At 36.2% G+C, this 27,971-nt stretch overlaps 1 protein-coding gene across 2 annotated transcripts; it reads right to left on the bottom strand.

The window, feature by feature from the left end:
* Nucleotides 1-43: 43 nt before the first annotated feature.
* On the bottom strand, nucleotides 44-26,480 carry LOC147072915 (transcription initiation factor TFIID subunit 6-like). Of its 2 annotated transcripts, XM_085945887.1 has the most exons (11): nucleotides 26,168-26,480; nucleotides 20,831-21,119; nucleotides 18,981-19,132; nucleotides 18,378-18,557; nucleotides 17,471-17,640; nucleotides 16,088-16,256; nucleotides 9,278-9,450; nucleotides 7,966-8,165; nucleotides 6,494-6,726; nucleotides 3,551-3,661; nucleotides 44-851 (listed from the first exon to the last, which is right to left on the bottom strand). In XM_085945887.1, the coding sequence occupies exons 1-11, from the start codon at nucleotides 26,402-26,404 to the stop codon at nucleotides 759-761; spliced, it is 2,007 nt and encodes a 668-aa protein (XP_085802013.1). In that variant the 5' UTR covers nucleotides 26,405-26,480; the 3' UTR covers nucleotides 44-758. The 2 variants fall into 2 exon arrangements, with proteins under 2 accessions (XP_085802013.1, XP_085802014.1); XM_085945888.1 differs by lacking the exon at nucleotides 3,551-3,661.
* Between the last annotated feature and the right edge of the window lie 1,491 nt (nucleotides 26,481-27,971).

The following is a 27,971-nucleotide window of genomic DNA, read 5'->3' as shown; positions in this document are numbered from 1 at the left end:
AGCGGAATTTAACAATTCCAAAGATACTTTGTATTTTTTTTTTACAAATAAGTTGCACTATCAATTAATACACTATTTTAGCTTTCCTTTTATATATAAAGAAAATTTATATAAATAGCGGAGTTGTTCCATTTATTATCATTTTATTTTGTTTGAAGAACAATAACGCATTTATTTATAAGCATAGGAGTTTGAAATTTTGTGTGAGTATAAAAAACATGTTTTATAACAAAATGCCATCAAAATCTCATTTTTGGTCAAAAGTGCAGTTAGCTGGTTTGCAGATTAGGCAGTCGATATGTTGTAATATTATGCTTTCACCCGAGTATAGTACATACATACATTATGCTCACGGTTACTTATAATGTATTGTTTTTATAAAATTATTAACTTGTATTTAAAATTATCTATATAAAAGTTCTTCAGACGAAGGTGAATTCCCAATGCAATCATTTTATGATTCTGTTATTAACTTCCTTTTCACATATACGTAAAAGAAAAGATATACCACATTGGTAGTGAAATAAGAGTCAACACGCACAGAATCAGTAATCAACGAGACAAATAAACAAGCCAATAAGAATTTCATAAAACAGCATTGGTAAAAAAATACCTAATGGAATATCAATTTTTATTGTGTGGTAAGCGGTAAAGATTGCATTTCGAAATTCATCTTGGCACGTGGAGTTTCAACTCGTATTTAACTTATGAATATCTTTCTTATAAAATCAATTATTTATGAAATATTTGGTTGCCGGTCACGCAAGATGGGAGAGGTCGTCTAGCTCGGGGGGAGGGGGGGCGTTCCCCTGGCCGATGAAAATTGGCTTCGGAACCATTGATACCGGAGCCTATAAGCCAAAATCACAAATGATTATTACTCACAGAAGAGATACTTTTGATCCGCCGCTAAAATATACTGAGCCAAACAGTGTTAACATCTAACTTGTGGAATAACGTACAAACTGACAAATGCTAACTTTTCAGGAAAAAAAAATAAATAACCAATAAACAAACAAATATGTAGCAAAAACCGTTAAATTTGTGTAAATATTATTTAACTGATAATTCGTATCACTAACCAATCAATCGTTTTTAACTGTTGAAAGGAAAAACTTCACAAGTGACTGCTAACTTTCAGTAGACCAAAAATATTGAATTCCCAGTTTAATTTGAATTAGACATCATTTAATATGATGATTTCTGAAAAAAAAGCCAAGTACAAGACATTATTTCGATGTGCTAATTTGACAGGCCACAAGAGCAACCAAAATAATTATTGTGATACAATAAACAAAAAAATTGTGCTGTTTTACCTTTCAAATACTCAATATTCTCACGATTTCAATTTAAAAATTAATAATACAAATATATTTTTCCCCAATGCCAAAATATCACATCTAGAATTGGTATGATAGTAATTTAAAAAATTACATTACTTAGTTGTGTATACGTTACATCACAGGTAAAACTCTTTAGGTGCAATAGTTTATTGTTGCACTTGATGCATTCTTTCCCATATATTTGAATATTTTTTTTAATGTGCTACATAACAAATGGCGGTGTTCTTATCCACCCTTATAATCAATAATCAAACTGAATGCAATGTCACATTCAGTACTTTGTATCTCTAGCTAATGCCTATGAATACTCATAAACATTGTATTTCTGGTGGTTACAACAAAAAAATAATATAAAAAAGTGAACATAAACTGAAGTGTGTGAAACACATTATTTTCACTTGGTGCGTTATTCCACGACATAGTTGCAATGTAACATAATGGAGCTTACTATGTTCTATTGTGATTTTCGGCTCATATCTTGCCGCAGCCTTAAGTGTAACAATAACAACGAAAGCGTGAATGAGATGATCAATGACATTTAGAGTAAAATCATATTAGACACGTAATGTAGTCCAAAAGTACAAATTTTTTCAATAAATATTTTTCATTCTGTACATCTTGCATGCCGTCCCGTCCCATTCAAAGTATATTATAGGTTAGCAGACATTGATAAAAATACATTCAAAAGCAATTAAAGAAAATGAAAGCATATAATTACATAGCGAAGCGGTAATAATGTATAGAAAAATATTATGAATTTAGAAAATAGGAGCAAATGAGAGAAAGCATTGTGAAAAAAGCATTAAAAAAAACAGATGAAATTAAAAGGAATGAATACAAAAGCAAAAAAAATGTTGACTGCCAAACCGGCTGCGTCAAGTAAAAAAACGGTATATGCCAACAGGTATGTGTTAATAAATGCAAAAACATGAAATCTGCCCATCTATGTCAAGCACAGTATTTTGAAACATACTACTACAATCCAAATAGAATTTTGGATGCAAAATGCAATAAAAAGTAATTATGTAAAAAATTGGATTACCATACATTGTTTTTATTTGAGACGGCCGAACGTCTCTAAATGCAAATACATATTATGCAAAAATGTTAAGTCAAAAACATCTCCGCTAATATTCTTTTTCTCATATGCCAACTATTTGCGACAATGAATGAGACAGAAGATACCCATGTCATACATTTTCATAACAAAAATTAATTGACTGATTATGCCACGCCATCGATTAACCCTGACTCGAATATAATTATTATAAACTGTCTTTATCGACTTTATAAAAATACAAAAATTGTACGAAATTAACAAATACTTGTAGTTTTTTAGCAATATGTTCCCATATTTTTAGTTCATTAGGTGGAATATTTTGTAAAGAATGTGGGTATTTTAAAAGAAAAATGTAGAATCACAGCAGCGTTTATCATAGAAACAACCTGCTCATACAGCTCCTCGCCCATAAAAGAGCATGAACATCTTTAATCAGCCAGGTAAGAAGCATATCGCTATGAGAATATAATATATTGAGTAAATAAAAAATGGTTACTAATATTTCTCAACAAATAATGAATTTAAAGATATACAAATAATGTATAGTTAGGTACTATTTATTCTACAGGTCTCAAGCTCAAAAAACTCGTTTGAAATGTTAATATTTTTTTTTTTCCTGACCATGTCTGATATCATATGGGCCTCCACAGAGTAGAGGTTTGTATTAACAGATTTTTGTTTTTTACGAGAAATGGATGTCAGCCATTTGCTCAACCTATTAGGTCCATACCCTGACTCACACACAAATTGAAAAACAATATGTGTACTTGCCAGACCCAGGATTCGAACCTGAGACCCACGGCGTGATAGTCCAATGCTTAAGCCGCGCGGCCACCGTGGGTGTAAAACCTACTGCACTACAATATAGGTAGGAACTTCTAAATTGGACTAAATCAAAGTACAAAATAATATTTATCATTCATGTATAACAGAATGTCTCGATCATTTAAAAGGATTATAATATTTTTTAGAGAGAAATGGTTCAAAAGACTGTAAATTTTGACGAATCAGACTAGCATCGTAGCAACATTGAATACCCAATAAAAAAAAAATTAAAAAACATTGAAAGAAAAAAATAATTAATAAGCATTTAATAAGCTGATTGAAGAAGCAACAAGAGTTCAGAAAATGCCTTCGGAGCATTTACCTGACTGACTGTTGTCGTCTGGGTGAGGGTGGCGGGTGGCATGCACACCAGCATTACTTTCTGGCCACCCACCCCGCCCACGGAACTGCTAACTCCTTTTACCACTGTCGCCTAAACACAACTCAATTTCGTAACTACAATTGAAATGTCAATTTGAATTACGAATAAAGATAACAGGATCATAGTGAAATTATATGGAAACTGTGGAGACAGTGGTTTTATAATTCGTACATTAAATGTTAATCGTTAAAAATTGTATAAATGAAACACATTAAATATTAAAGAACCATAAATATGATGCACCGAATATCTAATAATTGGCAGCAGGTAATATTTTTGGAATATCTCATACCAAAAAATGAATAACTCAGCATCGTTAGCATCGTTAGGATATTAAAGGCACATAGGTATGGATTGCTGATTTTACCCAGTTAAAATAGTGAAATTTCGCAACACGTTTCAACGTAGCTACAGTAATTTGTAGTTTACAAAGGGCGCGTACGGTGACGTGCTGTCTCCCTCTATCTCAATGCTCCACCTTTCTTTTTCAGACATTCAGACATAAACAATTTGTCGCAATCTGTTTAGTTTAATGTTTTGTGTATTTTTTTATTACATCAAGTGACTGAATAAACTAAGGCGGCATTCACTTTATAATAACCCGAACCTTCAAACGTTTGCCTACTGCCTTGGCAAAAAGGTACCACCACTCCGGCCTCTCCCGTCAGAACGGCGGGCACTGGGTGGTATCAAAATGTATTCAGACATCGGTGCACCGATAGATACATATTAAATTTTTAATAAGAACAACACAAAATATACATAACAATTGAGCCCATATTCGGAAAACGAGCATTTTCCTGAAAAAGGCGTTCACAGATATTGGCAGTTAAACATTTCAGTTGGTTGTTGTGGAGATACCCGTTATCGAAAATATTTAATTCTGATGAATAAAAGTAGTTTGACTAATTGAGAAGACGGTTTATTAAACAAAAAAACTTTATTGGATAAACCACCATGTTTATAATAAAATATACGGTAACAAATTTAATGCTGTTTTTCCTTATAACATAAAATAATCGTACAACTCTGATTTTGATGGTAACATCCTTTACCCTAAGTTTTTAAGTGAGTCACTTGAAGTGATGTCTTCATCAGGAGGTCCATTTCCAACATTTATTGGGATAAATTCCAATATATTTTTTAACCAATCAGCACTCCGTTGACATCACAAAAGGCAAACAAGACAAAATGTCTTGCATTCCGATGGGATATTTTGCATCCCGTTGGATTTTATTTCCTATTTCCCAAAACTTGGAAAAAAAATTATTTTGTTCAACGGCTGAAAAAATGTATTACACAACTTCTGACAGATACATCAAAGTATATTTTCTTGATAATCTTTCCTTTAAAAGTTTTATAATTTTGACCACTATTCGTTTATCGTCGACACGCCTTTTTTAGAATAAATAGATTCAGATTTTATACTCTGAAGAGTAAAAAAATATGTATCGCAATAACAAATAGAAATGCCGCGAACGTTCGTAAGCACAAACGAATTGTGTATACAGTGCCGCAAACTTATCTGGAGAATTGATGGGGGAACCACAGTCGAAAACTACCCAATCAAGACTCGCAACTGGACAGAATCTGACAATTGGAATGGCGTATTCCATATGGCGTCCATATGGGTTCTAGTAGTTCCATTTTTAACCATTATTCAGATTAGTTGGTTGGACTGAATGTCGTGTACGGCATAGATATTATGGTATACGGATAAACAACGTGCAACGCGTGGTCAGTTTGGACTGTCTACTGCCACCCATTGTTAGAATATCAAAGTAATATTTGGCGAGTGCATGTGCATCATAATAAGATAACGCTCGTTTTCCGGATATGGGCTCAATTGTATTAAAATTATTTGAATTTAATATTTGAACACATGAGTTATTTTTAATAGCAAAAATTTCTTTGTATGTAAAATTTAACAAGCATTATAGAAGAAAACACAATATGCATTTATTAGTTATTGTTGGACAAAACAGCTTAATTAAAAAATTAGTCGAAGTAACTATCAAGTATTGACAGGTAACATTGTATTGAATTCAGATTTATTAAATCATGCACGATCACACAGGCAATGTTAAATCTCTCATTTTTATTTCACATGGAAAGATATTGAAAATTGTTTTGAAATGATCTGAACAAAGGGAAGGCATATCTGCTATGATTTTTATCGTTTGCATATTTTGTTACAGACCTCGCACATAGAATCTCAATGCAACTACAACTAGTCAATTTGTCAACGAGTTGCAGTTGCCCCGAGTTTGTATGTGCAAGAACGCTAAGTTTATTTAAGCAAAGAAAAAAAACATAATCCTATATGAGTTTAACAACCGTTGAATCATAATTAATGTTATGCTTTTGAATAAAAATATTTTGATAATTGAAATTCATTACAAATTTCACGAAATATACAAATACAGTATAACCTCGTTTTTACGTGCCCGGAATTCACGTTTTCCCGGCAATTGCGTGTATTTTTTTCAGTCCCGATGTATTTCAGTACATTTAATACCCGCATTTACGTTTTTCTTTCCCGCGATTTACGTCGGAAATATTCAAAATATGCGAGTTACGCGCGCTTGACAATGATTGGGTCGTGACATTCGAACGATTTTTCTATAAAAATTTTAATTGAATGTTGTTTTTTAATAAAATGTTATTTTTTTAGAAACATAAAATTTAAATGTTCTTTTTTTCAATACCCCCTTTTACATTTTCCCTCCAATTAGATTTTTTTTTCAGTCCCTTAAAAAACGTAAAATAGGGGTTATACTGTAACTAATTTTGAATGTAGTGGTATTGTGTCCCATTTACGAAAGGCGAAAGGTGATTGGAATCATTTACCCCCTTCCCAAAATGAAAGTCAATCCCACTCACCATGACTTGTTGTTGTGGCTGGGCGGGGGCTGCAGTCACCACCTGTTGTTGTTGTTGCTGAACAACAATCTGCTGCTGCGGCGGTTGGACGACTCCCGTGGGCTTCTGAGTGACAATCACGTACTTCTGGGCGGGTGGTGGCGCCACGCTTACGGACGGTGTGGCCATTACGCGACCGGCCGATGGCGTCGATGGACCCACAACTACGGTCCTAGCAGGGTGGCTTGTTACACCTATAAACGTTAAATAACATAAATATATTACAGTGAAACCTTGATTTTTACATTGTGGTTTGGATATGACAGGGTTTAATTGAATTTTAAAAAATAACTAGCACATTCTACAATATGTATTCTTAGTTCAATGAAATCAAATAAGTATGACTGAAAGTTTAGTGTGCACTATTTATGTTGGATCTTAACAGCCTACCTCCGCCCCTTGCTACTGCCAGACTTACATAGTTAGTGACAATATATTTCCATGCATAGAAATCATAAGTTTAGTATGGCATACAGTTCAAAACCACATGCGGATGGCCTCTAAAGTGTGTAGTAAGGGAGTGTGATGATGGGTAGGTTACGAATGAACAGAAGGATTTATTGCATGATAAAGTAGCCCCAAATTTATTATCCCTTAACAAACAAAAATACAAATTCAATTACAGATCGTACAACGAGAAGTTTACAAATAATATTTACAAAGATTGTGTTTGCAATGAAAATTATTTTACGTCGAAGTGAGAAGCGTGTAATTAGTTTGAATGATTTGAAGGTACTAGATACTGTTGTATTGTGACATTTGTTTTTATAGAAAAAGTAGACAAAGGAATATCAGAAACGGCGTGGGTTGATTGACCGTTGTTTTGTTCCCATACCGTGGATTGTTTCTTAGAAATTTGTCTGCGAAATTTGACTATGACACAAATGTTATCAATTAAATAATGGATTTCTGACTACAAAGTAGCAGAAATGCACCATTTACTTGTTAATTCTTGTAATACAACAGATGAAACCTGACACGTAAGCATTCCTTCGGACTGCGGGAAACGCTTATACGTCGGTTCGCACAAACGAGTTTACTGATCGTAAAAAATTATATTGCTGTAAATTTAGGTTTGAAATACACTTTAAGATTAGTTATATGATGTACATATTTCTAGGTTTTCTTAACTATGACTTAAATGCTATTGACATGTTGCACGTTGTCTGCGGAACCTCCTTCCACCCTCAAGTGAAACCAGACACACCCAACACATGAAGTACCCAAATTTTCATCACTAATAAATAAATGGTAAATAAACAGAATTAAAATTTTTGTCTCAACTGAAAATGTTACAATTTACTTATGACACCGTTTACCTCTCAGATCCAAATTTTATGGGGCACATCTGAATAATATCAGTTAGAATAATTCTGAATAACATACACTATTAACTCTTTAAAATAGTAACACAATAAAGTAGAATTCCTTACTGCTGGTGTAAGTCTGCCTGGAAGGCGTGGGAGCGATGATTGCAGGCGTAGATGCGACCACAGTGACAGTGAGCGGGGTGAGAGGGGGCAAAGAGGCTGTCGATATGCCCGAGGTGGACAGAAGCGGCCCAGTTCCTGATGCAGTCCTCGCCTTGCTAACGCACGAATGCAAAGTGGGTCCTAGGTAACCATATTCTCTTCTGGAACAATTAGACAACACAACGAATTCACTATCTTGTAACCTATTACTAAAGAGCTAGTAAAGGGTTCTGGTTTTAGCTACCGATTTCAGCAGACTATGGCTGTTGATAATGGTCAAAAACGACTAGACGTTCCACATCCATCGGATTATGACCAATGTGTTTCATCAATTTAGTTACCTGCACCCAATGACATTATTAATGGACGACGCACTCAATACAATAGGTACCTAGCTAGCAAGTAAATTCGCGCATTCGCATGTATAGGTAGACGTCACGCATTTTCCATTATGCGATATCACGCATCGGGAATTTATAGCAATATGACCTTTATTGTAATGGTGTTAGAGCAGTGTTTCTAATGTCAATGTTCATTTGAGCGAATCCGTTCGAACCGAACCATTCAGCAGACCCAACAAAAAGCATCAGGAATTTATAGCAATATCACCTTTATTGTAATGGCGTTAGAACAGATTATGCCGTTCGGCAGACACGACAATAAAGTGAGTGTCATTTTTTTTCCAGATGATTTGTCCATATTAATGTCATTGCCTGCACCATACCTAATAACAATGATATTAACTAATAACTAAACTTTTTAATCAACTAACAATTCACAAGATTCAAAAATGTAACATTCTTTTATTGAACATATATAATATGAAAACATTTTTCAGAAATATACCTATAACCACTAAATAACAAAAATTTGGAGTGATTAAGGTATTTTTTACACTTCGATTTAAAATACAAAAGCTGATTTTCAATAAGTATGTAAAGTAATTTAGAAAGCGCTTCAGAGAGTATTGTGAAAACTGTTAGTTAAATTTGTCACAAAATTAATGTTGAATACCGAGGGGTGTAGGTTTGTATCCTGTTGTATTTTCTTCAAAAAATTTTTTTTCTACTGGTTATATATTTCTTGGAAGTATTTTCAAATTATGAATGCTTAATTAGTAACTAAGCGTTCGAGATGTTCAATCTGCACATTACATGTCTAATCTGGATACGTGGAATAAATTGACTTAATCATGATCCAGATTGAAGTACTAATGCCTGCCTGTCCATGCAAAAGAACATGGCAAAACCAAAACAAAATAATACCTGCTTACCTAAAGTCGTCCATGAGATCTGGTGGATTTCTGAGCGTTTTGAGAACGGGGCCTAATATCTTGAGGACCAGTTGCTTTATGTGGCCAGCCGCCAGCTTATCTGCATTTGACGGGACATCTATATTCGTCTCGATCCTTTCACCAATCCATTTCACGCGAGGCACGATAAATACCTGTCAAAACGAACCGTATTTTGATCAAAAAGGTGACAACATTAGGGTGACCACAAAATGGCCAAATTCGAATTATAAATGTTTAAATTCATGATGTTTTACTAGGACCCATTTAAAATTATGGTGTATAGATTTTGAGAGTGATACAGAATCATACTTAGAAGCGGAAGTCCTTAAGATAGGCATCTATCTTTAGGAGGCCGATAATGAAACCTCAGATTGTGTCGCCTAATGTATCCATACATAATGTACATTCTATATATGTGGCAGGTAGTAAGTCTACGGAAAAAGGGAGTGGTCCAGAACGAAACCATTTAAAACACGGTCTAGACACACCTAAACTAAGTCGAGCTAAATTAGCAACTCTGGAATGTTGTTTATTGTTAAGAAGTGTGAGCATTAGAAGCCTCTGCCAAAAGAATGGGTTTACAAATAAACGAGGCAAAAACTAAATACATGCCTGTCTATGTCACACCACGAGAAGTCGCACCAAAGTTAGATATTGGTGCATACAAGTTTGATACGGTCGACAGTTTCATATACCTTGGATCTCTTGTAACTCGACATAATGATATTACAGAAGAAATCAACAAGAGAATCATGTCTGCGAATAAATGCTACATTGGCCTGTTAAGACATTTTAAGTACCGCATAATATCTCGCCGAACTAAAAGCACTCTTTACAAGACACTTGTAAAGCCAGTGCTCACCTACGCATCGGAAGCCTGGACATTAATTCTGCGAAATGAACGAGCCCTGAACATCTTTGAAAGAAAAATTATCCGCCGTATATATGGACCGATCAGGGATGGCACCAATTGGAGGAGAAGATATAATGCTAAGCTCTACGGTCTGTACGAAGATTGCAGCGCAGTTCAATCAATCAAGATTGGGAGACTGTGATGGCTAGGTCATGTGCACCGAATGAATGACAATGAACCGGCAAAGAGAGTGATGTCCAGCAATCCAATAGGACGTAGAAGAAGAGGGAGGCCAAAGATTCGCTGGTTGGATGGAGCTGCCAGTGACTGCCGTATTCTGGGGGTACCAAATTGGAAAGCGGCCACACTGGATAGGGACAGGTGGAGGGAGCTGTTGGAAGAGGCCAGGACCCACACCGGGTTGTCGCGCCCCTGATGATGATGATGAGTGTGACAATTAATTCAGATGGTTCTGCATCGCGCTCTCAGAGTTCTAGTATTATAACAGGTAATCATGTAAGTACAGTAAAACTGCTTGTACATAATATTCAGACCATTATTAGCAACATGATCATAGAGCAGGGGGGGGCAAACTTTTTGGATGGAGGGCCAAATTCATGAATTCAAAATGAGCGGCGGGCCGCAAGTAAAATACCATTTTTAGATATACACTATTTATTATCACGAAAAACAAACATTACAAAAAAAAATAATGAGAAGAATGAAACTGTTGTACATTTTTTAACATTTTCTTTAAATTCAGGTGTTAATTTTGTAGTTAATATTCTCAAAACTGCTTGTAAATGGGCATCGTAAATATTTGATCGTAAAGAATCTTTATTGAGGTTCATGATCGAAAATTTTTGTTCACATATAAGTATAGGTAGATCCAACAATAACGAACATTTTTCTTGCATAGTCTTTAAGTTGGTCGAATTTGTCTGAATTAAGGGCATTGTAAAATTTGGAGATTTCTTCACGACGATGCAATTCTCTTAAATCAGTGACACACTGCAGATCAATAATCTCAAGTTGTAGCTCTGTCGGTACACTAACAATATCTATTGAAAATGGATCGCGTACTATTACTAAACAGATTTTAATCTATTGTCAATATTTTTTTTTTAAATTATAAAAAAAGTTATTCGTAATCAGAAGTACAATTAATGATGGCGGGCCGCAAAAAAATACCCGGCGGGCCACATGCGGCCCGCGGGCCGCAGTTTGCCCCCCTCTGTCATAGAGTATTACGTGCAGTTGTCGTGTGGTGTGACTTTCTCCAGTAGTTTTGACGTATAAACAAGATTTATTTATGTTTATAAATTTGTTTTGTTTTTAAGAACATAGTTGAGTTAACACCCATAATTAAAAATAACTAAACTGATTTGTCAATTTTTTAACATACGCATTCGTAATACCTACTTTATTATATAACAGACTTAGGGTTTTAACAGACCCCCCCTTCGCGTGAATAAGTCCGTTATATCGAGGTTTTATGGTAATTTTATATCATTCTACACACCAGTGATGGCGAACCTATGGCACGCGAATGTTTTATATTTAAGAGAAAAAAATTAGGTATTATTAATAATAATTCAAAAAAAATATTTTTTTTGCATCAAAGTTTTACGAATCAATAATTATATAATATTAAAAAATAATGACAATATCTTAGACTATAGATACATCTAGACGCCACCCGTTGCATTGCTAAATGAAGCCGCGTGCCTTGCGTTTGGTTTGTGGGCGAGCGAACGCATTCGTCTACAAATGTTCGAGACCATAGACCATTTCGCTAGTGCTCGCCCAAAGTGCTCGCACTAGACGCTCAGAATTAAAATATAATTTTCTATTTTTTTACGTTATATAGTATTTTTAACCCGGCCGGCGCCGATGTCACACACCTTGTACAAATCAGGCAAATTTCGCAATGCGCATGTGTATAAATCGATGTCACCGCTTCCATATTTATCATACGGGACTGATTTTTTCACGTAAATTTGGCCTGATTTGTCCTTCTCCTGCCACCTATGACATATTTTAAAAGCATTGGTTCTAAATATAAAATAATCACCAAAGTTTCGAACCAATTCGTACGGCCAAGTTTTGCCGGTCGACAGAAATCAGTTTGAATTGAGCGCCGCGACTGCGCAGAATACGACAGACTTTCAACCGAGCGGGCCATTGCGCGGGATTGTATTTATCGCATATAAGTTGAATATTTACCGCAATCGTTGATAAATACTTTTTTTGCTGTCTGGTGTACTTATCACATTAAAACTGGCATGATTAACTATTGAACGTATGATTTTATTTTACCGTGATTTTTAAAATACTTTTTGTACTGTCTACCGTGTCCCATTTTAGTGAATGTGAAAATTAATACTGATATCAATAACTATTGTGTGTGAGTTTAATGGTTTCTGTGATTTGGCGTTCCCTAATACTGTAGTTAAACATTTTAAAAACATTTCATAGTTTTATAGTGCGTAAATATGGAGGAAGAAAATGTGCGTACTAATGAGGAATTGGACTCAGATTATGATATGTCGGAAGAGGAATTGGAACAGCATGAGACTGATCATGACGTCGACGATACGGACTCTGACGAGCCAATTGAATTTTTGCGGTCGTGGAGAACTGGCCCGTATATTCCAATAGTTCACGAATTCAATGATTGTCGATCTGGCGTGACATCGAACGACTTGAACGAATCCTCTCCCGAATGTTTTTTCTTTGAACATTTTTTGAATAAAAATATAATGTTGGAAATAGTGAACCAAACGAATACATTTTTTAACCATTCGTACAGTGCGGGAGACCTCGGACCGAAATCGCGGTCACACAATTGGACAGACACGTCAGTGCCGGAGTTGTATACATTTTTTGCCGTATCAATGCTGATGACTCGAAATAAGCACACGTCGATAGAGGAACATTGGAGTACCGATCCTTACCTGCATGCAGACATTTTTGGGAAAATAATGGCTAGAAATCGATACCAACTTATTTTACAAATGCTTCATTTTTCTGATCCTAGTGTGACCGCCTCAAATGATAGACTAGCTAAAATTAGATTACTGTTAGAACACACAAGAACAATTTTTAGGGAAACGATGATACCGTATCAGAATCTTTGCATAGATGAGAGCATAATCGTGTTTAAGGGTAGGTTAATTTTTAAACAATTCATTCCTTCCAAAAGACATCGATTTGGAATAAAAATGTTTGTGATGTGTGACGTAATGACAGGGTATATTATTGACTTTATAATTTATTGTGGGGAAGGGACTGACATACAAGACAATGAAAATCTCGGTATTTCCGGTGCGGTAGTGACAACGCTAATGAAAGACTATATCGGGAAAGGTCACACCTTATGGTGTGATAACTGGTATTCGAGTCCGGCGCTCTTTAAATACCTTCACTCTCACAAAACGAATGCTTGCGGTACAGTGAGAAAAAATCGTAAAGATATGCCAGAGTTCAGCAAACTGAAAAAGGGAGATACCGAGGCTAAGTACAATAGTCCACTTTTGGCTCTGAAATGGCACGATAGGAGGGATGTTCACATGCTATCCACCCTCCACGATGCATCATTTGGACCAACGGGAAAAGTGAACTATAGAACTGGCGAAAACATTGAAAAACCAAAATGTGTTATAGATTATAACAAAAATATGGGTACGGTAGATAAGTCCGACATGATGCTTAGCAACTTGTCGTGTATGAGAAAGTCGATCAAGTGGTATAAAAAGGTCGCATTCCACATGATCAACTTATATTTATTAAATGCTTTTTATTTATATAAATTTATTAAATGTGACAAAAAAACATTGGGCGATTTTCAACTCTGCATAATAAAACAACTAGTGGATAAATATTGTGTGAGAATTTCAAATGCACCCCTGCCCAAGCCGACAGCGTCAACTAGCGATAATCCCGTACGATTATTGCCCAAAAGTGCAACGGGACATTTGCCAGAATACATTTTACCGACACAAAATACCGATAAGCCTAGAAGATGTTTCGTATGCGGGAATTCTAAAAAAAATCCAAAAAAAACAAAACTCTCTCGCTATATGTGCCCAACGTGTGATGTTGCGTTATGTCTGTCACCTTGCTTTAAAATATATCACACATCAAAAGAATTTTAAAATAGGTTTATTATTGTATTTGTTTTTTTTTTAATATGTGAGTTCGTGTTAATTTATCAATAATATTCAATAAGTTAAGTGTTTGTGTAGTTTAAATATATTAAAAGGGTCCCCTTTATATTTGTTTACGACTCAACCCGAAGACATTAATATGTGATTTATCGATATGCACTTGAAAATTAGTAACACCAATTCGTGGGAACGTAATGCACAAGTGTCGAAATAGTACACACCGCGCAGAGCTCTAACTATTGGATACAAAATGGCGTCTTGCGGTGAGTTCTTTCAAATTTGGATAGCATTCGTTTGTTCGAGTGTTTCTGATATTATAACTGATTTATTACGGTTTTTTAGTGTGTCGAAATTATCTTAATGGCTTTGGGTTCTCGACTGGAGCTGTGACATATTTTTTATTGCTTTTTTTAGTATAGAACAAAGACGATAATGAAATTCATGCGTAGTTATGGTGCGTCATACGATTTTTGAGGCAGGTGCCGGGTTAAGCGGTCAAAATGCAACCATTAGATAAAGATATCCATAATTTAAGTTATTTTAAAGAAACACTAGGTCACTGATATTAAAATATATAATAAAATACAAATAAATTATCACGAACATGTATCAACTTACCTATGAAACGTAATACCATCTTCTTGCTTATCAGTACGGCTACCACATTTTAAGACAACACACAGAACCATCTTTTCTACTTAATTAACTAAAAATATTTACCACTGACTTTATCTTTAACACAAAAAATAGCAATTTTAGCAACACGAGCTCGCAAGTTATTGACACTATGTGAAGTGTTTCACCCCGATTTGATGGCGATACTTTTGGAAACTAGCTCACACTTATGTAGACCTTTTATCTTACTCTTAGCACATGTCGCAGAGATTGTAAAGGTGCCGAATACTTTCTCACTCGCACTCATGCATCGTTTTTGTTCAGGCCTTGGACGATATAGTCATGCGAATTTTTTTGGTTTTTAATAATAGTATTATCAATCGATGAGCAAACGGAAACGACGAAATTCATGCTCAAATGACAAATCGTATTGTGTAAAAAATAGCAGGCAGATACTCTTCAAGAATAATACCCCGTTTACACGTGCATGGATTTACTGTTGACAGTAAGTATTATCACGGCAATAACAAGAAAATGTATGGGTAAACATGTATTATACTGCAGTTGCAAGCTTGCATGCATAAATCAAAAAAGTTTGGAAGCTTCTGAATTTTCATGCGACAGTAGGGATTTTTTCGATCTGCGCCTGGGCAGTAGGACGATAATGGCGAACCTGCCGACAAAAAAACCAACTACACCGCGGAGACTCATTTTGAGGTTAACCGATTTTCACTACCTATCAAATAGTACGCTCCTTAGGTTTAATGCGTCACACATCATATTCGCATATATCGCACTGACCTCATCAGGCAGCGGGGGAAGCCGGGCCACGAGCCTCTGATATTGTTCGATTTGCAAAATGCTTGAGACCACTCTAGCGAGAGAATGCCTTATCTGATTGGACCAATTCTGGCATCAATTTGTGTTTAAAGAACCAAACTAAGTAATACAGTAATACTCAGAACTAAATTATATTTTTTGAACTTTTTAAATAAAATTCTTATAACAATTTTTTTAATTTTTTTCCTGTGACAAACTGCTCGCCACGTCAGTCAAAAAATTATATATGGGAAATTTTGGCACGCGTACGTAAAAAGGTTCGACAACCCTGCTATAGACAGTAACTTATGAAATGTAATTAATAAATTATACCTTAATAACTTCTGCCCCCAATTCTGACAGTCCATGTATGGCACCGTAAAGAGAAGCCAGAGGAGTTTTATCGTTCTGCTGCGATAGTTTATCCGCCGGTGACAAGTCTTTACCGATTGCTGGATCTACAGGGGTGATAGCAATCGGATTCAGAGCTTTGCTGAACAGCCTGAGAAAATGAAAACATACGTCACATTTTGTCAAAATTTCTTTTACACCCCTATCCAAATTATGTCACATTTTAAAAAATCAATTCGTGTCAAGCCATCTTATTATAATAAAATAAAAAAAACATGAGTACATAAAACAATAAATAAGTCTCATTTTCTACAACTACCCTTTCCCATTGTCACTAATCCATGACATTATAAATCCTAACAGTGACGTCATATACGGGTAACCCATTGTTACCGCCTAAACCATGGCATCCTCAGAGGATCCAAGGCCATGATGCCTGAATCAACATTGGGCGGATTCATGCAAACATTAGCAGATCGACTGCGAGACAAATTTCTAGCCCGTAAGCTTAGACGTATGAAAATTTATAGTCACCCTTTAGAAACTTAGCCAACAAAGTCTAAACTAAATAAGTATTATTCCATGAATACGTGGGTATTAAGAATAATTACTTTCTCAGCATTAATAATTTTATCAGAAGCCTTGCCATTAAATTCGTCCCTAGCGTAAAAAAAAGAACATCCTAAAAGCACTTACCTACTTGTATTAAAGTCATGCATAATAATAATTAAATACCTATAAATTTATTCATTCCAAGCCATTCAATGTCTAATGTATTTAGTTTAAAATTATGTAAGATTAATTAATTGTGAAAATATGTCTTTGTACCTAGGTAGTTTAGATATTTCAAAATATTATGTACCTATCAAGCAAAGAAATGCAGTAATAATAATTCCAAGAAATGCACAGCTCCTTTTCAAAACATGTACCTAGAAAAGGTCTGAAATATGAGACCCAAGGTACCTACCTACAAGCCAGGTACATATCATATGCCAGAGGCTGTTTTTGTCATTTTTCAGTGACAGAATTTGTAGGTAATATTTTTAATTCTTGCCTAGAGTTAACCTACTCTCCAAAAAGGTTGATGGTCATTCGGGTTGCGTCTCCCGCCAATTTAAATTTAGTATTTTTTAAATATTTTCTACGCTGTAAATTTACTGTAATGTATTCCGACAATAAAACGCCCTGTTTTCGCGTTGTCAATCAATAAGCATGTCCCCAGACGATCACCGTGACCTTACATCATCAGGGGGGGTCCAGCGCATCATCCTACACCCCCCCCCCTATCGGAGGTGACACCATGTGTTTGAAACTTTTCAACATAATCTATTTATTCGTAATAATAAGAATATGTATTTACTTTACCTTGTAACTCTAGTTTGAACGTTATTCGTGGAAGTATTAAAGTTTTTGCATATCTGCGCCATTAAGCGTGACGCAAAGTCTCTCAGCGCCCAATGGTTGTCCATCTCAGGCCGCATGCACAGTTGCCGGGAAACGATACAAGTGGACACCGAAGGTATTAACTCATGCAACTAAAAGAGAGATAATCAAAAATTGTCATTAATTTGTTGTTGAGAATTTCACGTTTGATGAAACAGAGACAATAAAAATAAAGCTATAATATTTAATTAGAGCTGAAGTATTCATCTCTAAAGCAGTAGAGATTTTTTTTTTTAATGTAATGTTTGTTTGAACTAAGGACCCAATGGTTTAGATATCTACTTGTGGTCTGTGTTGAGGCCTTTATTGCTCCGCTTAGGAAGGAAAAAGTGATTTACTACAGTTTACATGATATAATAATTGAGATATTTCATTTTTCATAAATGTCAATTCTGGACATTCTAAGATCTAGTATTGTCAACGTCAAATGGGAATATTTTGTTACCACACAAAAAACCATTCTGGAACTACTATCAACGGTTGTAACAAAAAAAGGTCATGTGAATCTCTTTAGGTATAGTCAAAAGGCATGGTTCTATGTGTCTTAATTCGGCCCTTTTTTCTTCTTTCAGGAGAGCTCAAAGAGAAGTAAATTTACATTCCACTGACTTAAGATGATATTGAACTATCTTTGCATCCGCGAATTTTTAGATAGGTCTCTTTGTCATTTACTGTAATGTTATGTTTTTATATGTCCACAACGATAAGTAACTAAAAATTGCTAAAAGTTAAGATAAGTTTCTTTGACCTTAAGGGGATGAATCATTGATGGCAAACTGTTGTTAGAAATGAAATTTTAATTATACTACTACAATAATTTCAAACTCACATATTTCTCAAGGTACAGAGACTGATTATCCAAGAGCGCTTTCACCATCCTCATGAGGTAGATAAGGAGGGCGAGGTTATTTTGAACAACGTTGACTTTGACGCCTTCCGATATGAATGTGCACATTCTGGGTAACATTTCATGAAGACCAGGATCACAGGATAAAGATTGGAGAGCTTCCTGAAATGGCAGGGACAATTTTTAATGTTATCACAAATAAGTTCACCCTTCAGTTTATGGTCATATTGCCTACAGAGAAGATGACAGCCTGAAAAATGTTGTGATATTGGGTCAAAGGTCGGAGGGGGCAAGAAAGAGCTGCCTCCAGATGGACAGACCAAATCAAGACAAGACGAAAGTCATTCATTCCGCTGAATACCGAGAGAGATGGAGCAAAGCCGTGGAGAAGGCTGTCAGGCGGTGAAATCATCTGGGTCACGATCCTCAGTCATGAGGTTTCAACGAAGAAAAAGTCTTGTAATGTACATATTATTATCACTGCCACTTATAGTCAATCTATTTCCAAAGAGGGTGTTGTTTAGATTAGATTACAAATAATATATTGAATTGATATGGGTTTAATATCCCGTGTGATGAACGTACCGCTCTTCTCGCTTCATCAGAACCGACGCATGCCTCGGTAATTTCTTTGTAGTACAACTGTTGTTCCACACTGAGCTCGTGAGTAGCCAGCTGTTTCACGTGGACTGTTTCCACGTTGCGTAATTTATGCATTTTACCACTGCCAGGTTTACCTGAAAGAAAAACATTGTTACAATTTAGTAACCAATTATTTATGAATTAATTACGTTTGAATTGTTTGTGTACAAATTAAAGCTGATTGCAATAATTCAAAATTCAAATCATAATTCGGAAATCTGACAAACCTACTTAACCACTTGACTGTTTATCCCGACTGTGACTCAGGCACACGTTTTCTTCGCACACTGACTAGCCCTAGTCTGACTCAGGCGTTTTTTTTTATCAACTTGACAGGAATGTTTATCACGCGCTACATTCTCGGGAAGATCGCATTTCAACTTGTCACACAGTTTATTATTTGTTTTGACTGGTATTTGAGTGATATATGAGCCATATGACATAATAAAAGCTTTATTTACTGTAATTTGAATTTAGTTACTTTTGTTATTTTTGAGCACATTTTAGAAGTAAGTTCGTAAAAAATAAGTATATATTATTTATACTTATTAGCTTCATTTTAGTTACCAACCAATACCATCTACGGCGAATAAAGAAAAGCCTACTAGACGTGCAAAGTATGCTGCTCACATATGAATGAAAACGACAAACGAATACGGAATGAGACGAGATTGTGATGTAGGGTTGTGTATTGAATTTTTCAAAATTTACCATACCAAAAAGACTTTATTATTTCCGTAAAATTTAAAACATAAACCTACATATTTGTTGTGATAAAAAGTAAAAAAACTTGTAAACAATTTATAATAAAACGTTAAAAGAAAATTTGACATTTTTCATAAAATTTTAAATATTGTAAAAAAGTGTTAATTTAATGTGAAAAACAACTTTCTCACCAAAATAAAACTGGGAAGTGGTTAAAAAATTATTTTTTTATTGATTTTGAATAAACTGTAAAAGTTGTACTGTTTACGCAGCGCGGCGTCTTACGTGGGCGAAGTTAATGCGAATGCGATGCGACGCGGCGCGGCACGGAAATATCAAAAACATGGAGTGCACGAGGAGTGGCCTATGTGTAGATAATACCCGGCGAGTGACGCCAAGTGGCGCGGGGCTTCAGCGACGCAATCAGTTGGTTTGATATTTTTGCGCGAACGAACGCGGCGCGCTGCGAATACTCATTGAATATCTTCATATAAATGATGAAATTCTCCATGAACGTGTCTTTCTAAATATATATTAGTTCCTCTTCTTTGATATAGATATTTCTGTAAAATTTTGTATTTAAAATATAAATTTTCAAATAAAAAGCCCTTGCGTCCGTCCATGATGAATGTGCGATGCCGACTCATTGCCGACTGGTCACGCAGGACAACGTAGCCGCTTTATAACGCTTCAAACCACATCACGATTGCGTTCGCATCGACTTCGCCTACGTAAGACGTGGCGTTAGTCTTTAGTAAAAATTAATTTATTAAATATTAACAAATTACTAGATTGTAAGAAATTTCGAATTTTGTACGATACTTATTTCTCGAATTATGGAAATTTCGAATTACAAATTAGATATTATGGATTATCGACACGATGGTCATACCAGAAGGGGGGAGCAGGGGAGGTAGTGAAAGGCTCCGGTGGTACCTATTGCATATGTTAAGAATAGAGTATGCTGTAAATAAATTGGTTATAACGACTTTTCACACCGAATCGCAGAGCCAATAACAAAAACTAGAGAATTGTTGCTTTCAACTTGTTATCATAATATGAAGGATACCCAATTAAAAATTACTCACTAGCAGCATCTTTGTCGTTAGATTTACTGAGCTTGGTGATAGGATCCACAGACTCCAATTTTTGGACTTCTTTACTCAACGGTGGGGGGTTTTCTGGCACTGTTGGTTGCACTCCGTCCACGCAAAGCCAATGGGCTCGCAGGGATATCTCTAAGGGGATCTTGGGTGCCGAACTGGCCAATATTTCATTCAGGTCCAACTCCTTTTCTTCCACAAAATGAAGTTCTCGGCCTCCTCCTGAAGCAAAGCGAAACGGGAGAGAGTCCATTTGATAGAAACCATATTGAGGCTGGAATGGAAAAAAGACAAAATCAACCCATTAGAATTTGATTTACTGAAAAAATTTGCATGTTTACATTTATAAGATGTTTGCCTATAACATTCGGTTGTCTATGCTTTTCGAAAAATGTAAAGGTCGCTTTTTATGGCCAGGGGACCAGATTAATATGTCAACCAGTCTAAATGAGTTGTAATACATATTACAAAAGACATGTGTCTTAATAGACACTGTGTAAGATACTTCTTGTACTTCCTGGCGCTACAACCCTGTGGGTTTCGGCCTCCTCCATCATCTGCCCCTATCCAAGTCTGCTGGCCGTTAAACTGCTTTCCTACATCTTAGAATGCCTAAGGTCTTTAAATATAACTCAACATTATCCCTCTTTCTTGTATGAAGTCGACTAAGTCTTTATTTGCCAAAAGCTTCCAAAATTTCAGTTATCAGCCCAGCCATCTGAAGCGGCGCTAATTTGTAATATGACTGTAAGATGTTTGAACCCCCGTACAAAGCGTACAGCGACCCACGATGGCCAACCAGGAACATGTCAACTTAAAATGTCGTGAGTTTTGATTTCTAAAGGCTCATTTAGATGAGTCACTGCGGATGATCATCCGCAGGTATTCACTTTTTGTTTACACGTGTCACCGAAAGTGAAATACTCAATTCATTCCAAAATAGCGTTGCGTGAAATTATTGCAGTGCAGGTTGGAATTCAAACAATGCGAAAAATGCAGAAATTTCATTGCAAGAAAGAGGAATAGAGAAGAGGAGAGAAAGAGGCGTTGGTAGATAAAACCATGGGTAATGCAATGTAATATCATGGAGAATATGATGACAGTACTCAGGGGCGCAGTGTGTATGCGTGGCGTGGGCAGCAGCATGGGTGCGCATGCGTAGCATTTTTGGAATCATCCATATTGATCAAAAAGTAGAACCAGTTGAACTTCATTCACTTTTGATTCCGGATGATCACTTTCGATGATTCGTTGATGAATGTGTATTTACATGAGTCACTGGGGATAATTCCTCCGCGATGATCTTCAACAGTGAATCATGTAAACGAGGCATAATCTCGGGTCTAGCAAATACACATGTAGTTTGGACCCAGAGAATGGACCTATTAAGTTGAGCAAGTGGCTTACATTCATTTCTCGTAAAAACAAAAAAATCTGTTTATACAATGTCCACTCTGTGGAAGTCGGATGATTCTCTTAGGATTGAACATGGTGATGTATGCATGTACACAGATACCATTACTTCATAGACGTGGCTAATTTGTATATTGTTATGGTCGCCATAGCCAACAATGTTTAAATTGCTTCTGTCATATTGGTTTGTACACGCGACCCTCCTCCTGCATTCTCTTGTTAACCGTCCGAACTATCTTACTTACAATGTGGTATATAATATGTAAGGTAAATGTACCAGTAGTTGACCTTTTTTCAATAAAATGCCCAAAATAAGAAACGTAGACACGGGATCGTCTAAATTGTAAAGTTGAGACAAGTGAAGCCATCTGTGGTCGGATTGAGGAACTAACACATCACCATATGTCATAAGAGCGTCATAGCAGCTATTTAAAAACAACACATCACGCCGTAAGCATTTTATTTTTAATTTCTTAAGTAAATTGTTAAGGATATCAGTGGATGTAAGCATATGGCAATTTAATGTTTTTGACTTCATAATATCAAGTTAATGCATTACGGGTAGTCATAATATTGAAGTATCGATATCATTTATAATTTTTAAGTTATATTTACAAGGAAGCAAGTTTGTGGGGGGGTCAACTACTCAAACTTTTTTTAAATACTTTTTCAGTAGTTGACCTGGATGGTCAACTACTAGATAAATTAAATAAAATTATTTCACTTAGTTTTGAACAATTTTTACATTCATAAGTATGGAACGATGATTATTTATTAATTGGAAGTGTCTAGGGTGGTTCTGTCCAGTATATGAGCTAGGCGTCAACTTTTATTTTTTATTTTTTCAGCAACGGGTTTGTGTATTTTTTCTTCAGAAAACAAATATTTCTTGAATTAGAGCCCTGAATATATAGCAACTGAATGAAGCAGGCCAACAATAGCCGACAACTTACGAGAAATAACGACGCGATAAAAAAAAATGCAGGGCATCACGGAGGATTTACTTTGGTCATTATAAACGTACCCATATAATTAATAATGTTAACGTTAGCTTTGCCGCAAATTGTCTATCAGCCTACCTCACTATACTTTTTTATATAACCTGCCTGCTTCACCATACTTTCATATATAGAATGCATAACCGTCATAGTAACAGGGAGTGTCGGTGGGGCTGTGACACCAACGACAGTCCTCTACAAGTACAAAAGAATTCTTCAAGAAATTTCCGAAAATGTGGACTTTGTCCATGGAGCCCTTAAGCTGTAACAGTATCAGGAGAATCGTAAAGTGTGCCCTCAATGGTTACATCAGAGGAACCCAAGCGGTATTTAGAGAGAGTTCCTGAGTAAAAACATTGATGAGGAAAATCTTGAATCATTCCACAAAAACAACGAACCTGAAAAAGATGATAAGTCACTGTTCGCACTGTGACGAAAAGTAAAAAATGAGTTGGAAAATATCACTCCACCTGACCCGGTCAGACTCATCGATGAGGCATTGCAAGAAGAGAAATCCGATGATATGATGTCTTTGGCCCCCTGGAATACTGTGAATTATTATGTTTCATCTCCAATCGCTAGGGCACCTGTGGCTGGTCTGACAACTTGTGATGGTGATTCGTCTCCAATCGCCAGTGCACCTAAGGCTGGTATAAGGATTTGTAATGATTCTTCGTCTCCAATCGCCAGTGAACCCGTGGCTGGTCCATCAAATATTCGTAGTCCATTCAAGAGACATTTTTTCTTCCCCGGTGAAGGGGAAGAAAAATTCAAGAAGAAAGGAAAAAAGGGAAATAACCCCCACCAGTGTTTCCGGTAAACCTTGCCAGAAGTATTTCCTAAACAAAAAGAGGAAGAAAGAAGAAATGGAACGGTTGAAAAAAGAACGAGCTGCAGAGAGGTAAAGAAAGAAAGAACTAAATGAGCAAGCAAAGGAAGGAAAAAAATGGGGGAATTGAAAGCAGTCAAGAAGAAATTGCGTTTTTCTTCCGAGTCTTCTAACCCAAGTGTTGACATTTCAGACTCAGCGGAGAGTGAATGGCATAAGTCTAGTGATGAAAGCTTTAAGCCTAAAACTCGATGGCTGCCCGTTATGAAAATCATTAATGAACATTATATTATAATACTTCTCGGGGAAAATCGTCCATATTTCTAAAGTAAAAGCTACTATTACATCGATGCAAAAGTGCGGGAGACTATGGAAATGGCCAGAGCGACCCGATGTACTTAGCTATGAATGTAAGGCGGTAGTATCCCACATAAATGACCCGACACAAGTAAGCAAAACTCGTAATGTTTATTTAGTTCCGGAATTGGACTTTATTTGGAATATCTAAGGATTTTTATGTTAAGTTTTATTTTGGTAAGTACTGAGCCTATGCGTTACTATGTAGTATGTATGTACTTAGTTGCTAAAATAAATATATTTTTGTATTTTTAGTTTGAAGTCACTAATTTTGCACCTTTTGTTACCCGAACAAAGCTGATGATTGGCTGTCAAACAAAATCCTCTCCTATGTAACTTGTTACTGAACCGCCCATTGCTACCAAGTTGATTCAAGTAGCTATGGGCTAGAGTGGTCTGACAGGAAGCCCTGAGGCAACTCTGATGACAGATTTGCCATAAAGCCTTCTGATTAGACATGGTCAACTACTGAAAAATATAGTGGTCAACTACTGGAACCCCTAATTAGACATGGTCAACTATTGAAACATATAGTGGTCAACTACTGGAACTTTCAATTTTTTGGATGGTCAACTACTGGAACAAAAACATGGTCTTGAAAAATTGAACACAAATTTTTTGTAACAGACCCTTTCTTAATTTTTGTCTTGTCATATTAATTAAGACATTTGATCCATTATGAGTAGACTTGCTTTACCAACATTCGGTGTAATGCTAAGCGTTAATCGTTATTTTTGTTGAATTTTTTTCTTAAATGGTCAACTACTGGTACATTTACCTTAGTCAAATTCTATAAATTTGATAATAATATAATTTTAACTAAGGTATGTCATATTATGTACCTTAGTTACAAAATATCTGATTGATTGGCCATCATTATCTTGCTAATGTTAATTGACTTTCTCTACCAAATGCCTAAATATTAACCTTTTCGGTGCTTTTTACTGGTTCTCCGTCATCGTAATCTGTCAGTCGCCATTTTGAATTTTAGCTATCTTTTTGTCATCGAATTATAGTACGCGGTCCAAGCCATTATAGTATTTCGGCAAAAATTATAGTACGTGTAGAGAAAATGAAAATTTTTTGTTTGTCACAAACATAACGGAGAATTCGAGAAATTCCGATGTCCTACTTAATTATAACACCTCTTACGACCGAAAAATGCTAACACCGGCCGCCGTCATTAACTGTCACGTTAGTTTTTTAGAGTAGGTATACAACGCAAAACCATGTCCATTGACTAAAATCGCACAATGAGATCTTATTTATGCTATTTTTTATAGTACTTATTCCACTTTAATTAAATTCAACGTTGAAAATGTCCCACTGAGGCGGACGAAACCGGTCCTAATATATTAATTAAAGTGGAATAAGTACTATAAAAAAATAGCATTTTTTAATTGTGGTATTTTTGACGTACTATACTTTTTTAATAGTACGCGGACGAAAATGTAACTTTTCGAATAGTACGCGAATCAAAATGTACTATAATTATAGTTCCGTTGGCAACACTGCGCTCACTGACAGATGACAGCGGCCGGTGGCGGAGAACCAGTAAAAAGACCCACCTTTTCGTTTAATACTTGGTTGAGATTATGGGTTGAAGTGTGAATACATACATAGTTTGTTTTCGTTTCAACAGTAAATATTTACAACCGTGGGTAGATTCAAAATTTATCTGAGAAAGGCATAACATAGTATCCAGACGAATGAAAGAATCATTACCTCGATATTTTTTATCTTCAACGCGTGGTCGATATCGTCTGTGACTAGCTTTTGTCGTTTAGAATGGTGCATAAATTTAGTGGAGTCTTGAATTACTGTTTTTAACCTATAGGAAACGTCATCCGCCAATTCTTTTGCCGCTTCGTCTGACAGAAAACCAACACCTATACTTTCGGCAATCACTTTCATCGATTCCAAAGACAGCGACGTGCCATACATCAGATCAGATTCACCCATTTTGACTAGTTTTCAATACAAAGCACAATGCTAAAGGTTCATGACAGCTAAATTATTAGCCAAATTTAACAACACTAGATCCATAGACTCGATCAACGCCGTTCGTATTGAAAGATTATCTATGATTGATACTCTATGGTATTATTATCTATGGTACTGATAGGACCGCAAAAAGTATTAATTATTCGAATTTGACTTTAAAGTCCTTGAGATAGGTTTTGCTCTTTCTTCTTCGCGTGAGGTTATATTCTACTAATTTATTTTCCTTTTTCTTGTCGTTGGTCATTCCTCCGTTTTCATTTACTGGCCATACCCGCGCGTCTGTTTTTTATGTATAAAGTTTGGCATGACTTTGTTTTCATTATGGATTTGACTTTCTTACTTTGTTTACATGTTACGTCTGACAGTTCATTCTAACTATCAAAAAAATTATCTTGGACGAACGTTAAGTGATAGTTAAGTGAACGTTAAGTGATCAGTGATTATGGCGCAACATCTGAATGACCGTGAGGAGGATATTTTAAAAGCAATGGACACCAGACGGCGAAGCAGAACTGCTACAGGAGGAAAAGTTCAACGTACGAGCGTCGATTAAGATGCTGATGTTTGAGGTACCTATCCTCGTTACGTACCTTATTTCAGCAGGGGGACCGGCGAGGAGTGGCACAACGTCCAAAAAACAATTCTTGGCGGCCCCTACGGTCGTAGAGTTAGGTCTAAATGACAAGTTGCGTCGGTGCGACCAATCGTCATCAGCTAACTTTCTAACGAAGAGGACCATCGCGGCCCTCCAGAATGCGATGTTTTCCCAACGGGACAGCTTCTGAAAGGGTATACAAGGGTTAGTGGATTGGGCAACCAATCCTCAAAACAATTGGTAAAAATAATAGCCGTAGCCCGCATACCTTTTGTGCGGATACCACCATTGGTAAGTCCTTCTTTACTTTTCGGAAAAATTTTCAAACGCAACATTCAGCAGACGTCACTCTCGAGATCGAGGACTTAAAAATCTCAGGGGTTCTAGAAGAAGCGGGTCAAACCCCCAGTTTTTCTCTCAACCCTGTTTCTGATCAAGAAAGAAGACGGGGCCCTATGCCCTGTTTTCAACCGAAAGCGTTTGAATGCGTTCCTACAGCCAAAGCCATTCAAATTAATTCACCATACGAGGTTCTAGCCGTCTTACAAACAGAAGACTGGCTAGTAATAATAGATCTAAGCCAGGCGTTCCTCCAGGTACCAATGGCTTCTCAAGATCGTCGATTCGTTCGACGAGCCTACCAAGGGGAGCTCCTACAATTTACGTGTCTCCCGTTCGTGCTGCCAACCGCTCCGATTATGTTGGCATCCCTGACCAATTGGGTCGCCGAACGCCTACGAAAGAATGGTTGAGAATATTGATTTACCTAGACGACTTCTTAGTAGCCAACCAATCCGAGAAACAGTCTCGGTTCAGGTGGAATACAGGATAACCTTCCTTTAGTCTTAAGGGTGGTTAATAAATATTAAAAGATCCTGTCTGAACCCAAGCCAACAATGAGGGTCCCTGGACATCACGTAGGACACACAC

The sequence above is a fragment of the Rhyacophila brunnea genome, unplaced genomic scaffold (assembly GCF_057557595.1).
Source record: "Rhyacophila brunnea isolate RB1 unplaced genomic scaffold, BYU_Rbru_1.0 scaffold_19, whole genome shotgun sequence".
NCBI classification, from domain to species: Eukaryota; Metazoa; Arthropoda; class Insecta; order Trichoptera; family Rhyacophilidae; genus Rhyacophila; species Rhyacophila brunnea.
The sequence above is the reverse complement of the archived record's forward strand: the minus strand, read 5'-3'. Positions and strand labels throughout refer to the sequence as shown.